Source organism: Leptonychotes weddellii, chromosome 14, assembly GCF_054177405.1.
Source record: "Leptonychotes weddellii isolate Sample4059 chromosome 14, ASM5417740v2, whole genome shotgun sequence".
NCBI classification, from domain to species: Eukaryota; Metazoa; Chordata; class Mammalia; order Carnivora; family Phocidae; genus Leptonychotes; species Leptonychotes weddellii.
In genome coordinates, this window is record NC_138382.1 from 15160409 (window position 1) to 15174958 (window position 14550).

The window sequence follows — 14550 nt, forward strand, 5'->3', positions numbered from 1 at the left end:
CTAATAACCAGGGTTAATCCCTGAAGTGACCTTGGGTGATGGCACTCTGTCGTTCAGTATCCAGCCACCAGCGGTTTGTGGTACATCACATCATCGTTCCGGGCCCGCAGGTTTACCCAGCCCGGCCCCGGCGTGTGCTCTGCTCACACTCTGTCTCTCTCTGTTGCAGGACCATCCGCCCCAACAGTGCAGTGCGCTCCATCTACAAAGCTTCGGGCTGTTCTGATAACCCCAACCACCACGTCAACTACCTGGAGCACGTAGTTGTGCGCATAACCATCACCCATCCCAGGAGGGGAGACCTGGCCATCTACCTGACCTCACCCTCAGGAACCAGGTCCCAGCTTTTGGCCAACAGGTACTGTGATGGCCTCTGGCACCACCAACACTCAGCTGCTGTGGAAGGTAGAAAGCGTCACCTGCTCCTGACTCACGAAGAACTAAGGGGGCACGTAGATGTCAGGATGGGACAGTCAGAGCTCTTACTGCCCATACATAAATGAGGGAGTGCAGGGGCGCCGGGGTGCCTCAGTCGGTTGAGCGGCCGACTCTTGATTTCGGCTCAGGTCATGATCTCGGGGTCCTGAGATCAAGTCACATGTCGGGCTCCGCACTCAGCAGGGAGTCTGCTGGAGATTCTCCTTCCCTCTCCCTCCACCCCTCCCCTCTCTCTAAAATAAATAAATAAAATCTTTAAGTAAATGAGGGAATGTAAAACTGCCTAGAATCTGTAGGAATGGGACAGTGTAACATTTAATACTCGGGTAATATCGCAAGGATGCCGCAGAAAAATTGAAGGCCGCCTGTTGTTGTTTATCCTAACAAGGAAATGCAGAGCACTAACTCCTTAGGCCTTTGAGATTCTCTCCCCTGTCCAAAATGTCTGCCGGAATTTGTTACAGATTAACTGAATCCTCTTGCCCAGGCCTTGTCCAACCTTAAAGGAAGTTCTAGTTGTTTTAAAACAGGTGTGGGCAAATTTTTTCTGCAAAGAGCCTGTTAGTAAATGTTTTGAGCTTTGCAGGCCATGTTTCTGTGGCAACTGTTCAGCTCTGCCTCAGAGCCCAAAAGCCCCTAGGCAGTGTGAATGAATGGGCATGGCTTTTTTCCAATAAAACTTTATTTACAGAAACAGACAACAGGCTGGATTTGGCTTGAAGACTGTAATTTGCTGACCCGTATTCTAAAGGTTGGCCCTTTAGTCTTTACTGCTCAAGAGGGTACTCAGTTTCTCTTCTTAGCCTCTTGCCTTTTCCCTGCTCCCTCCAAACACTGAGCCAGGAGGTAGCTGTATTGCCACGATCCTGCTGAAAAGCCAGAATGTTCTAGCACCAGTTTTCTTTTGCTCCATAGGTTTTTGAATGGTTGGGAGCATGGGCAGCAGGTGCTTGTCAAAAAGTGGGACCAGAATGGGAAGATGTCAGGTTGTCTTAAATTACACTTCGTCCCCTCTATGTTTCTAAAATATAAACCACAGCTAGAAGCCTAATTACTTCTTCAATTTGATCTTTTTTTCCTCCAAGACGAACACATACTGGGAGCAAAAGTCTTATCATGAATGGCATATATAGTCCCAACGAGAGCCAGGCTTTTATGCAGACATAGCCACCTGCCCACATAGCCAGGTGGCCGGGTCGGTGGTGGGCTTTGTTAGGACTGACAACAGGCCATTGGGGCTGAGAGGCCAGGGGCTGATGCAACCCTGCAGAACCAAAAGCAAGACTGAGCAAAATCCCCAACTTCATCTGCTCTAGCACTGGGAGAAAGAGAGAGAGCACTCGCAATTCTGGATGACAGTGACTGGGAGTCCAGAACCCGAAATCTTTCATTACATTTGACATCTGTGCTTGGCCGACTCGCGTTCTTTAAAACCTAACGTCCTCCACTGGGGCGTGGGAAAACGTGGGCTTCGTGCCTTATGCAGCGCAGCTCTGCCAGAATAAGTGGATGCAGGCGCAGAGAAGGGCAGGCTGCTTTGGCCTCGGATCCCTGGACGTGCCACCCATGCCGTCCCCCCGCCGCAAGCAGGGGTCAGTGCTTCTTTCCAGCGGGCGACGCCTTCCGATGCACAATTCCGCGACTAGGAGGTCACCCCAGCTGTTGCTATGAAGCAAGGGAAGACCTTTTCCTCCATTGTTCTTTCTTTTCCTTTGCCTTCATTCATCTGCGTTAAAGTCGAAGGAGTATCCGGGTGAAACACGGCGGCGCAAAGGTTTGCCTCACGCATGTGTGCCTGAGGCCCCTTGGTCCTCCTCTCTTCTAGAAAAACCGTCCCTTCACGGTCGCTGGGGGCTTGGAAAACTCAGAGTCCTCAGGCTTTCTGGGCTTTTCCTGCCTACTGCAGCGTTTCTAGTTGGCCTGCCCCCGGAGTGACTTCAGGCAGGAGGCTGGGAAGCAGAGGGGCTGTGGCCCCGTCGCAGGATTTGGTGGATTGCCACGGCACGGGCTTCAGTCCGCGCGCATGCGCAGGAGCCGACACCTGCTTGGCTCTTTGCCAAGTGCCCAGCCCAGCACTGCCGCCTGACTTGTGCCCGACAAAGGAAGCACGTATTTCAGATGCGCAGTGACCGGCGGTGGTGAAGTTGACCTCAGTCTCGGCCATCAAGACCCCCCTGGGAATAAAGTTGCTACCCGGCGTGTGACTTCTCTGGAACGTTTTCTCCAAGGGCTGCTCTTTTGTATGTGTTTCATGTCCGTACTGAAAGGAAGTAGCCACCCAAAGGCGGTGGGCGGACCGGAGGGGCAGAAGGGCTGGAGACACCCCGGAGGTGTAACGGATGTTGTGAATTCATTTGTCCGCCGTTCCCCGAACACATCACTCTAAGCAGCTGACCCCTGAAGCCTAAAGCAGTGGCACCCAGTCCCAAAAGCACATGCGGCGTCCGAGGCCAGACTCCCCTGCCCTTGCTGTGCTTGATGCTAGGAGCATCCCTTCAACCGAAGCAGTTAAGGAAAGACCGTTTCTTTTGGCATTTTTTTTTTCCTTCGAGCATGTTCTGAAGCTTTCCTTTTATGAGAGGAAATCTCTACTCAGAACCTTTTAGTCTCTGACCTAGGGGCCGGGAGTCTTTGTGTCCCCTCACCTTGGCCGTGTTTCAAGGCCCCTTGCCTGGATTGGGCGCTGAGGACGAGCAGCATAGGAGAGGGGTGGGGACAGGCTGAAGGGAAGGCCTACTCCCCTCCTGGTGTCCTTCACGTTGGCCTGCAAGGCAATAATACTTCCTCAAGGAAAGGTGGATAGGTCAGGTTCTGGAAGGAAATTGTGTGTCAGAGATTATTAATGAGAGCAATAAATGGTTCCCCGGTTGGACACTTATCTTTCTTTCAAAGAAGTCAAGATTTCTAAGGAGGACCACGGTAAAGCGAAGAATAGCATGTAGTTGAAAGAGACCTCTCAACGATCACAACAGGAAGTTTCCTTACGTGAGGGGTCATTTGAGATGAAGAGGTAGAGCTGAGGTGGCCGAGAGCTGTCCCCGTGTGTTTCAGTGCTGTTGATCCCCACAACACAACAATTCCTTGGGAATCGATTTTCCGCAAGATCGCTGAGCACTTGGCCCGTGTGGGCCGTCTGGAAGCCCTCAGTGCCTCCCCGTCCCGGCTGACGGGCACTTGCTAGAACTCCCGTGGAGAACAGCTGTTGGAGGAAGCATCTGCAGGTGCTGGGCCCTGGAAGGCACTCGGCAGCGTTCAGAACTAGTCCAACTTGAGCGTGCCCCATTAGCCCAGCATGCGAGCACCCCTGGCAAGCCAGGTTGATAATTTAGTGGGTGGGAGCACTGAGTTCACAGAGCAGGCCTGGAATGGGCAAATGGTTAGTTTCTTCTAATCCCTTTGTTTTCTCCTGCCCTCCCACCCTCCTGGTCCTCCTCTTGGCCTGTGCACCCCGCCTCACAAAAAGCCACGCTGAATAGTCAGCAAAAATGCTTTACCTCTGGAGAGAATCTGGAGGTCTTGCATTGGCCGGGGGGAGTCTAGGTGGGCTTGGGTTCCTTGAACATGTTTGGGGTTTTTTTTGTTTTTTTTTTTTTTAAGATTTTATTTTTTTATTTATTAGAGAGCGAGCGAGAGAGAAACAGCATGAGAGGGGGGAAGGTCAGAGGGAGAAACAGGCTCCCCGCCGAGCCGGGAACCCGATGTGGGGCTCGATCCCAGGACTCCGGGATCATGACCTGAGCCGAAGGCAGTCGCTCAACCGACTGAGCCACCCAGGCGCCCCTGAACATGTTTTTAGACAGGCACAACTTCAGATTTAGCCTTTTTTTTATACCACCACGTATTCAAATTCTGCCTGTGTAGAAGTTTTCCAACAAAAGCTGGCTTCACCAGATTCTTCCTTCAGCTGCATTTGTTAGGATTATGAAAAGCGGTCTTTCTCCCCTGAACCTCCCCCTCCCCGCAAGTCAGTGAGTTTGAGATTTAATGTAGCTGTAGTGGCCCTCTGTTCCAAATTTTGGCTTCTGACTGAAAGCTGAAACTTTTTTCCTTGTCTTTCTAAATTTGATTACAGACAAATATCTCTGCTTCTAATTATGGTCTTAAGTAGAGAGAAGGTACACTTTCGAGTCTGCAAAGCCTATAGGCTTCTATAATTAAATATGTTTAAATGTGGTGTTTATATTTGAGTCACTTCTGTTGCTGCCCAAATGTTCAATGACAGACCATTGACATTTGTGAAGTATCATGCCAACTAAGTGCATTTGTGGCTTGCAGTAAAAATTATACTTCTGCAGTGGAAATTCTGCATTCCAATAAGGCCTCACCGTAAGAACCCTCTTCCTTGCCCCAAAAGAAGGTAGAACCTTTGGCGTTAGAGCTGGGCCTGTCTGGATTTCGCCAATTTTTACGTTCAACTTTGAAAAGCAAGTCTCTCATCTAGAAAATAGATGCTGTGGTTACTGTCCTCCTCACATGGTTGTCACAAGCATTGAAAGGGATCACATACATCAAGTCCTTAGCACCGCTTCTGGAACACACAGTAAGCACTTAATAAGTGCTAACCCTTGTTTACACAGTGCTTCTCAAAGCACCTGGTGGATGACTCCGTCAGACACACACGGCTGGGCCCCTCTCCCAGAGTCTGATCCTGTAGGTCTGGGTGAGGTCCATGAATTTGCATTTCTAAGAAGCTCCCAGGTGATGCGGAAGCTGCCTGTCCACGGACCACATTTTCAATCTCACCGGTTTAAAAAGATCACCCAGCTTTTCATACAACATTCTTGTTATGTTCGTGTCCTTAAAAGACTTGTGGGCAGAACACTGCTGGGTACTGTGCGAGTAATTTACAAAGGCGTCTGTAATCGAAAACAGATACTTAGATAAAAGGCATCCACTCTTAAATGGAATAAATCTGCAAGATTATGTGTGACATCATAGATCCACAAGAAGGAGTGCATTTTGGGCCTGGTCAGTAAGTAATAGTATGCAGGTTGAAAGTTTCTTTTTTCTTAAAAACTCCTCTTTTTAGGTATTCCAAAGCTCTAGAACTAGTACCTCTCTCTCAACCTTTCTTAAAGAAGTAACTTCAATGAGGAGAGACAGAAAAACTTAGTGCATTTTAAATACCCTATTTCAGAAGCAAATCATTTAAAACTTGCAAAAGCCGAACAGAGCTAAAGAAAATAAAAAACTGAATGACAGTTAAGCCAAATGAGCGCTTCAAGCATTCTGTAAGTTCTACGTTAAATTGCGATAAAGCCCTAAAAAGAAAATAATAATTAAGTATTTTAAGAGACAGAGAAAGAAAGAAAAAGGCAACTTCTAAAAACACCTGTCTAAAGTCTAATTCCGTAATGAACATAAATACTGTTTGGGGAGTAGTAGATGATTCTGAAATTAAGATCCCTTTATAACTTTAGAAATAATTATATGATAACACATAGCTGTCAGTACTTATAAAATGTCTTGTTATTTAGTTGCCATAACACCACTGAAGAATGTTGTAGCCTTGACACATTGGCTAGACTCTTTAAGTGAAAGGGGGAAGAAAGCTTACACTAATTATATGAGTTATTTCCTGAGTTAATTCCTCAGAAGGATGCACTGCACTTAATGGCCGTCTTTTCTACCAGGCTTCATCCAAAGTAATTTATTTGAAAACTGCTCACAGGGATAGGGCTGTGGAGCACCATTTTAATAATTGAATGCATAATTAATTTGTGCTATCACAGGCATATATCATTTCATCGAGCACATGATTATGAAGTCAACTCTGACGGGGTTTCGCTGCAACAGAGGATGTGAATCGGCCATGGAGTTAATTACTCCAGCCTTCCGCACACTGGCCCTGCTTTACTGACATTTTATCCATGCTAATGTTAGCATGTGTTGGGTTTCTTCACCGTTGGCCCAGCGCAGACGTTCAGACTGGGCGTTGGACTTTTTAGTTGATAAATGGAGACCACACAATGAGAATCTCTTTAGCTGGTGTCCAGTGCTTTGACACTTGCTTGTCTTGAGCAAGAGTGTTGTTTGCAACACAAATTGAATCTACTACCAGCGTTACCTTCTGTGATATACAGATGAGGCCGGGTTGATCATTGTTACGGTGCCAAAAAAATCGGGACTAGTTTTAAGTGCTGAACCAGAAAAAATTAAAGAACGGGGTGAGATTAGAAACGTGAATGGTTACCTTCTGTGATATACAGACGAGGCCGGGTTGATCATTGTTGCGGTGCCAAAAAGTCGGGACTAGTTTAAGTGCTGAATCAGAAGAAAATAAAGAACGGGGTGAGATTAGAAACGTGAATGGCCAGCTAGTCGAAACAACAGCAGTAATCAGTGTCTATTTCTTTCCCCATCAACTCCTTTAGCAAAATGCAATGATCGTGTTTGGCTGCATTTTTAATTCGTCTCCTCAACTTTTATGTCCACATGAAATTAATGAGCATTCAGCTCTGCATAAAGGGAAGAGACCGGGGTGGGCAACCGCTTAGCCAGATAGACAAAGCCCATTTATATTCGGGCTTTGAAACACTTATTTGAATGCTGATTATGGATATTTCTTCCTGGCACCCGGTTTATATTTAATTTGGGTTCCGAATGTGATTTAAAAGTGATTGGCAGCAATGGCATGATTTTCAAAGGTGGACAGGAAAGGGTAGAAGAGGAGAAACACAGGGTCCGCTAATCCAGCAGTCAAATAATTGACCCATGAGTAATTAGAAGTTGGCTACGGTTGTGGAAACAAGACTGCCCCTCATGTGATGGCAGCCTCAAGTCTCCTTTGTAGTTTTTGGACGTGAGGCAATGAGCCAAATGCTCTGTCTAAACTGTTTGGGAATTGCTTTTAAGTTTGGCACTCTTGGAAAGGTATTATGTGACAAGTTGTTGCTTCGGTGCCCTCAAATGGCACAATGGCTTCAGTGATCTCGAGCCTAAATCAGAACTCTGTGGGCTGAGAAGTGGTTCTAGATTGGTTTCTGCCTCCACACATGTCTCCGTCAACATACTCCCCTCTGTAACATCTGTCTGAGAGGAAGGGAGATTTGAAAAGCCTCCTCCTTCCCCACCGCTGTTTCTCCTTTTCATCCAACATACCCACCCTCTGGGTTTACGTGAAGGACTCTCTGTATGTAAGTCAGTTATATGATGAGCCAGCAGTTTCTTCCTGGCCAAGTCTAGTTTTAAGCCATAAGCTTATGAACCAAGCCCTGTCGTGGTAGTGCATGCATTATGGGATCTCCACAAAATGCACCATCCCCAATCTAATGAAGCTCTTTAATCAATCTTTTATACTAGGAAGACATTCATGTAAGGAGCCACTATTTCCATCCCTGTTACCATGAGGGTAAGCCACCGCATCCAATATGGTTCTCATTGAAATGCCACACTCCTCTGTTCAGAACTAACCCTTATAGATAGTATACAGATATTCTAAAAAGAGAAAAAGGGGCTTCTCACTCATAGAAGCTTTGAAAATTACTTCCTACCATTAACCCCATTATGGAAATTAACAAAACGTATTTGAACATCCCAGAGATCTGCGATGTTCTCCAGTAAAGAGATCTGTTCGACTCGACCTCGGCCTTTCTCAAATTTTCCAGCCATGGGACACTTTGCCAATGCCGATAACTACTTGCCCTTTTTCTTCTTCTAAGGGCTGAGGAACACATAGAGGTGATTTTCCTGTTTATTGAGTTTCTCTAGGGAAAACTGCCGAGTGTCCGCCATTTACCTAATACATTCCAGTTATGCCAACCAACCCTTCAGTTTCAGGATCCAGCTGTCATTTTAGAGGGATCCTCAAACATATTGATAGAACGCTTTTGTATGTAAAAAATCAGAATTCTAGTATATTAAATTATAAGGAGATTAAACTGGTTTATTTTTGGTTTCAGAAGGGCACTTTTTCTCCCAATGGGAAGATATACATAGAATGTCAGATTATACCCACCAATTTCCTTGGTGAGCATGAAATTAAAGCAAGGAGAGTTGATTGCATGTTTTGAATAGCCATCAACATCCAGTTGCCATGAACTTTGTCTCCACGGAAGGACAGTTATGTCCCAGTAACTGGACATGGTTGCTCCTAAGACAATACTAGGGTTGTTTTTGCCTCTCTGTTTGCCACTCCAGCTCTCAAATTCTTTCTCTAGTTTTATTATTTTTTCAACAAAAATAATAGACGCACATAATTTTTTTTAAATATTCTTAAAAAAAAAAATCAGTTTCTTGCCCCATCTTTTAGTTTTTAACCTTCTATGTCCCATCTCTATAGAAATCTTTTTCTAAGTAGGGTCTACACCCAACATGGGGCTTGAACTCATAACCCCAAGATCAAGAGTTGCATGTTCTGGGGTGCCTGGGTGGCTCAGTCATTAAGCATCTGCCTTCGGCTCAGGTCATGATCCCAGGGTTCTGGGATTGAGCCCCACGTCAGGTTCTCTGCTCAGCGGGAAACCTGCTTCTCCCTTTCCCACTCTTCGTGCTTGTGTTCTCACTCTCATCTCTCTCTCTCTCAAATAAATAAATAAAATCTTAAAAAAAAAAAAAAAAGTTGCATGTTCTACTGACTGAGCCAGCCAGGCACCCCTCTATAGAAATCTTCTTAATATTTCTTTGGGTTGTCAATTCTACATTATGTGCCTATATAAATGATATGTCTCTTTCTTCATGTGCTTGTTTTATACATTATCTATTGACATCTCTTTATTCTTTTTTTTTTTTTTTTTTTTTTTTGACAGAGACAAAGCGAGAGAGGGAACACAAGCAGGGGGAGTGGGAGAGGGAGAAGCAGGCTTCCCACTGAGCAGGGAGCTTGATGCGGGGCTCGATTCCAGGACCCTGGGATCATGACCTGAGCTGAAGGCAGACACTTAACCAACTGAGCCACCCAGGCGCCCCGACATCTCTTTATTCTTAATGAGGATTTTGTTTTCTTTTATTTAATGTTTTCATATTTTATATCCCTCAGGATTATATCACAGCAAACAATTCTAGCTATTTCAAGCAGAAAGAGATTTCATGTAGGGAATTCAGAGCTTAGAAAACCATTAGAAGAGCTAGAAGAGTAGAATGTAGGCTGGACTTCCAGGCATGACTCCCTGAACTGGTTAAGATGAGTGGCAGGGTCTTTTTACTGAGGCATAATTTACACACAATACAATTCACTTTTTAATGTGAGTAACTTAATGAGTTTTGACAAATATTGTTGTATAACCATACACCGTTATTTTCAAGATATAAAACAATTCTGTCACCCCCAGAACTTCCACCATGCCCCCTCTTCCCTCCCAGCCCCTGGCATCCACTGATCTATTTCTGTTTACATTCCTTTTCTAGAATGTCATATAAATTGAATCCTACAGCACATAGTCTTTTGTGTCTGACTTCTTTCATTTAGTTTAAATGCTTTTGAAACTAATTCATGTTGTTGCATTTATTAGTAGTTCAATAGTTTTTATTACTGGGTAGTATTTTGTCGTATGAATATACCAGAACTTGATTACCCATTCACTAGCTGAGGGACATTTGAGTTGTTAACAGTTTTCAAGGATTACAAATAAAGCTGCTGTGAACATTCATGTGGAGTTCTTTGTGTGAACATATGTTTTCACTTCTCGGGTAAATGTCTGGGAGGGGGATTGTTGAGTTACATGGTAAGAACTACCAGACTATTTTCAGAGCAGTTGTACCATTTTGCATTCCCATTAGCAGCGTAAGAGAGTTTCAGTTGCTCCACATCTTTAATACTTGATACTATCACTCTTGTGGGTAGAGTCATAGCCTGGTTTTCCGGATACCCAAATGTTTACCACTTCCAGATTTGCTATTACAAGGCCATCCCTGTGCCTATTTGCCTGTGGTAGAACAAAGACATGCGTTTGGGTCTACTAATTGTCAACCTCCAGGAGGAAGACAGCCTCCAGTATTGAGCTGAACCTGCTGATGGTTACAAAAAGATGACTGGTCATGGTCTTGACTTGACCTTCACTGGATTCTAAATAACATACAAAACAGTGCTTTCTGATTCTCTCATAGGCTCTTTGATCATTCTATGGAAGGATTTAAAAACTGGGAGTTCATGACCATTCATTGCTGGGGAGAGCGAGCCACCGGTGACTGGATCCTTGAAGTTTACGATACCCCCTCCCAGCTGAGGAACTTCAAGACTCCAGGTAAGAATTCCCTTTTCTATCATTTGGTTTACTCTGCAGAAACAAATAATGGAATGTATTTTGGCCTGGAAGTGTTTTTACATTTATATATCAACATCATCCTTTTTCATGTGATCCTGTAGTTTGAGTACCTGTATGTATTCCAGTTCTCAGCATTACCATTTGAGTGATAATAATTGAAGGATTAAAGAATAAACGTTTTGATATGAGTACAGGATAAAATGTGGCAGCTATTGATTGATGTTTCAGAATATATGATCTACATCTCTAACCAGCTTCCCCCCAGAGGCAAGCCAGCCTCATCTACCTGAGGTAGGCTAAATTGCACGGTCATGAGAAGAGACAGTTTCCTTAGTTATCTGTTCCTCTGAATTTATTCTAAAATTAATTTTCAGTGCACACAAGACATTGAGCTTGACTTGTGCCAGCTTAACTGGTTACCAGTAAAGAAAATGAATGATGGTATTCTGCCCCATGTGAGCCTAAGAGCTAAGGAAAAGGAATGCTTTCTAGATAAGTAAAATGTGGAAATTACGATGTTAACAGAAGCACATGGTCTATCTCCATCCTCATGCTAATACATGAAGCTTGTTTGTAACACAAAGTAAGGGAAAGTACAAATGTAGCTTGGGGCTGGAGACTGAACAGGTTTTCACAGCACCCTGTGTTGTCCACAATGGAGCCCTACGTAGTACTTGGCTCAGTGGCAGATGATCTGTTTGACAAGCACCCCAGCTCCCACCCAGCCGTGGATACATCTGCAACCATCTAACAAATCTGTGCTTCTCAGTGCTCTCTCTCTGCAGTCCACCTGCAGAAGATCCAGGCCTGAGGGCATGTTCGGACTGATGGATATCCATTTCTAGCCCTCTGCTGATTGCAGAATAAATTAACCTAGACATTGTGTAATTCACTGTAAGGGTGTGTATTACTCAGGTAACAGTGGGTTGCATAGGGCAAAGGAGGCACGCAGCAGAACACAGGAATGAAGCATGCATTTGCCATACTTTTGCCCACCAGTCAAGGAAAGGTACTCATTCTTAGGGATCTGTTTTTGGCCACGAATTCGGCGATCTCTTCTCCCTAATTCTGTGACGTGTTTCCTCTGTGTTGCCACAGCAGACCCACACTCAGGGAGGTTAAAACCAGCATGGTGGCAAGGTGGCAATGAATCAGGATAAAAGATTTGTTAAAGAGCATCCAGGTCCAGCTCACCTCCAGCATGCATCGTGAATACAGTGGTTGCCAAAGTGTGATCGAGAAATCAAATGTTTGTCAACAAGGCAGGATTGATCGAAAACATTAAAATAAACTAGACCCTGGTTTCTAGATGCTTCCATTGGTCCCTAATCTACTTAGTCCTCAGGAAGTTCCTCTCCCCTCCCTTCCTCTTTCCAGGCCATGCTCAATGCTCATGTGATAGAGATATACTGGGTCATGGCACACAGGGTCAATGGTGGCATGGTGACATGGCTATGCTGCCCGACCCCAGTGGATCCATCGGCAGGTGACAGTTAAGGGCTCTTCTGTCTCAAGAGATCCCAGGGAAATAATCACTCTCCAAATGTGGCAGTTGTGTACCAAGGGGTGGGGGCGGGGGGGGGGTGCAGCCTATGGCACAGACATAGGGGTATACTATCTGTTGAGAATATAAGACAGTTATAAAACTGACTAAAAGTGTCTCTCCTCTTTATTGTCACCATGCAACTCTAAAGAATGTCAGTGACAAAATGCTCCTCCCCACAAGAGCAAACTGCCCCTTGGGGCACACTCCTAGTAGGCCTGGTACTTATGTGCAAGGGTCAGGGGCCGTGAATGTAAAGCTCTCTCCTCTCCAGGAGTTCAGAGTCCCTCCAGAGTTGGTGTTGATCATCTGTGTTAGAGGCTCTCAGCAGTAGCTCAGATAATCTAGAGTTGTCTCTTTCATAGCATTGGCTTCTCCTTATGCCATTTAAATGTTCACTTGTAATTCCAGTCACTTCTAGTCATTTTACAGATGTTCTTTTCTGCCAGAAGAGAGATACCCTAATGCTATTACTGGCCTGGGGTCAGGAGGCTTTGATAGATTCACAATCTTTGGATATCCTTCCTTTAACCAACCTTCCAGTTTAGGATTAGTCACAACATTGAAAAGGGACTTCTACTTCTATGTGTGTGTTTCTATCATTGTTTCTGTGGTGTACAGCCCCATGGAAAGTTTCTCTAATTAATGAGGGATTTCTTTAGTAAGCTAATAGAAATTCAGTTGGAGATGTAGAATTTTCTAGCCCGATTAAATGGTAGAATCATTCCCAAGTATAAAGGTTCCTGATTCCAAACTGAGCTCCTATTTCTTTATTGTTTCTTCCCATTTGTTTATTATTAAAACATATATTAAGTTTTTTTTAATTGAAGTGTAGTTGACACACGTTACATTAGTTTCGGGTGTACAACATAGTGATTAGACAAGTCTGTGTTACGCTGTTCTCATACAAGTGTGGCCACCATGTGCACCATACAACACTCTTACATTACCATTGACTCTATTCCCTGTGCTGTGCCTTTCATCCCTGTGACTTGTTCATTCCAAAGCTATAAGCCTGAACCTCCCACTCTCCTTCATTGATGTTTCTTTTTTTTTTTTTTTTTAAAGATTTTATTTATTTATTTGAGAGAGAGAGAATGAGAGACAGAGAGCACGAGAGGGAAGAGGGCAGAGGGAGAAGCAGACCCCCCGCCGAGCAGGGAGCCCGACGCGGGACTCGATCCCGGGACTCCAGGATCATGACCTGAGCCGAAGGCAGTCGCTTAACCAACTGAGCCACCCAGGCACCCTCCTTCATTGATGTTTCTCATCCTTCCATCCCTTTCCTCTCAGGCAACCACCAGTTTGTTCTATGTATTTATGAGTGAAATCATATGGTATTTGTGTTTCTCTGTTTCACTTATCTCATTTAGCATAATCCTTCTGGATTCATCCATGTTGTCACAAATGGCAAGATTTCATTCCTTTTTATGGCTGAGTAATACTCCAATGTGCGTGTGTGTGCGCGTGCGTGCACGTGCGCGTGCTTATGCAACTATATATATACCCCAAATCTTCTTTATCCATTCATCTATCAGTGGACACTTAGGTTGCTTCTACATCTTGGCTATTGTAAATAATGCTGCAATAAACATAGGGGTTCATATATCTTTTTTTTTAAGATTTATTTATTAGAGCACACTAGTGTGGGGAGGGTCAGGGGGAGAGAGAGAGAAGCTCAAGCCGACTTCACATTGAACACAGAGCCCAAGACGGGGCTCGATCCCAGGACCCCTAGATCATGTCCTGAGACGAAATTCAGAGTCGGATGCTCAACTGACTATGCCACCCTGGTGCCCCTCCATCTATCGTTTTGAATCAGTGTTTTTGGTTTTTGGGGTAAATATCCAGTAGTGAAATTACTGGATTGTAGGGTATTTCTATTTTTAATTTTCTGAGGAACCTCCATCCTGTTTTCCAGAGTGGCTGCACCAGTTTGCATTCCCACCAAGAGTGCATGAGGCTTCCTTTTTTTCTGCATCCTCAACAACACTTGTTGTATCTTGTCTTTTTTATTTTAGCCAATCAGATTGGTGTGCGGTGATATCTCATTGTAGTTTTGATTTGCATTTCCCTGATGATTAGTGCTGTTGAGCATCTTTCCGTGTGTCTGTTGGCCATCTGTGTCTTTGGAAAAGTGTCTATCCAGGTTCTCTGCCCATTTCTTATCAGATTGTTTGGGTTTTTTGTGTCAGGCTGTATAAGTACTTTATACATTTTGGATATTAACCCCTTATCAGATATTTCATTTGCAAATATCTTATATTCATGAGGTTACCTTTTTGTTTTGTTGATAGTTTCCTTTACTGTGCAAAAGCTTTTTAGTTTGGTGTAGTCCCAATAGTATATTTCTGCTCTTGTTTCTTT

At 44.5% G+C, this 14550-nt stretch overlaps 1 protein-coding gene across 1 annotated transcript in view; it reads left to right on the top strand.

Moving 5' to 3' along the window:
• The window catches only part of PCSK5 (proprotein convertase subtilisin/kexin type 5), a 440253-nt gene that overhangs the window by 249177 nt on the left and 176526 nt on the right, over positions 1-14550 (top strand). Inside the window, exons 12-13 of the mRNA XM_081804067.1 lie at positions 170-358; positions 10483-10619. Coding sequence (XP_081660193.1) covers positions 170-358; positions 10483-10619 — 326 coding nt within the window. The remainder of the gene's footprint in view (positions 1-169; positions 359-10482; positions 10620-14550) is intronic.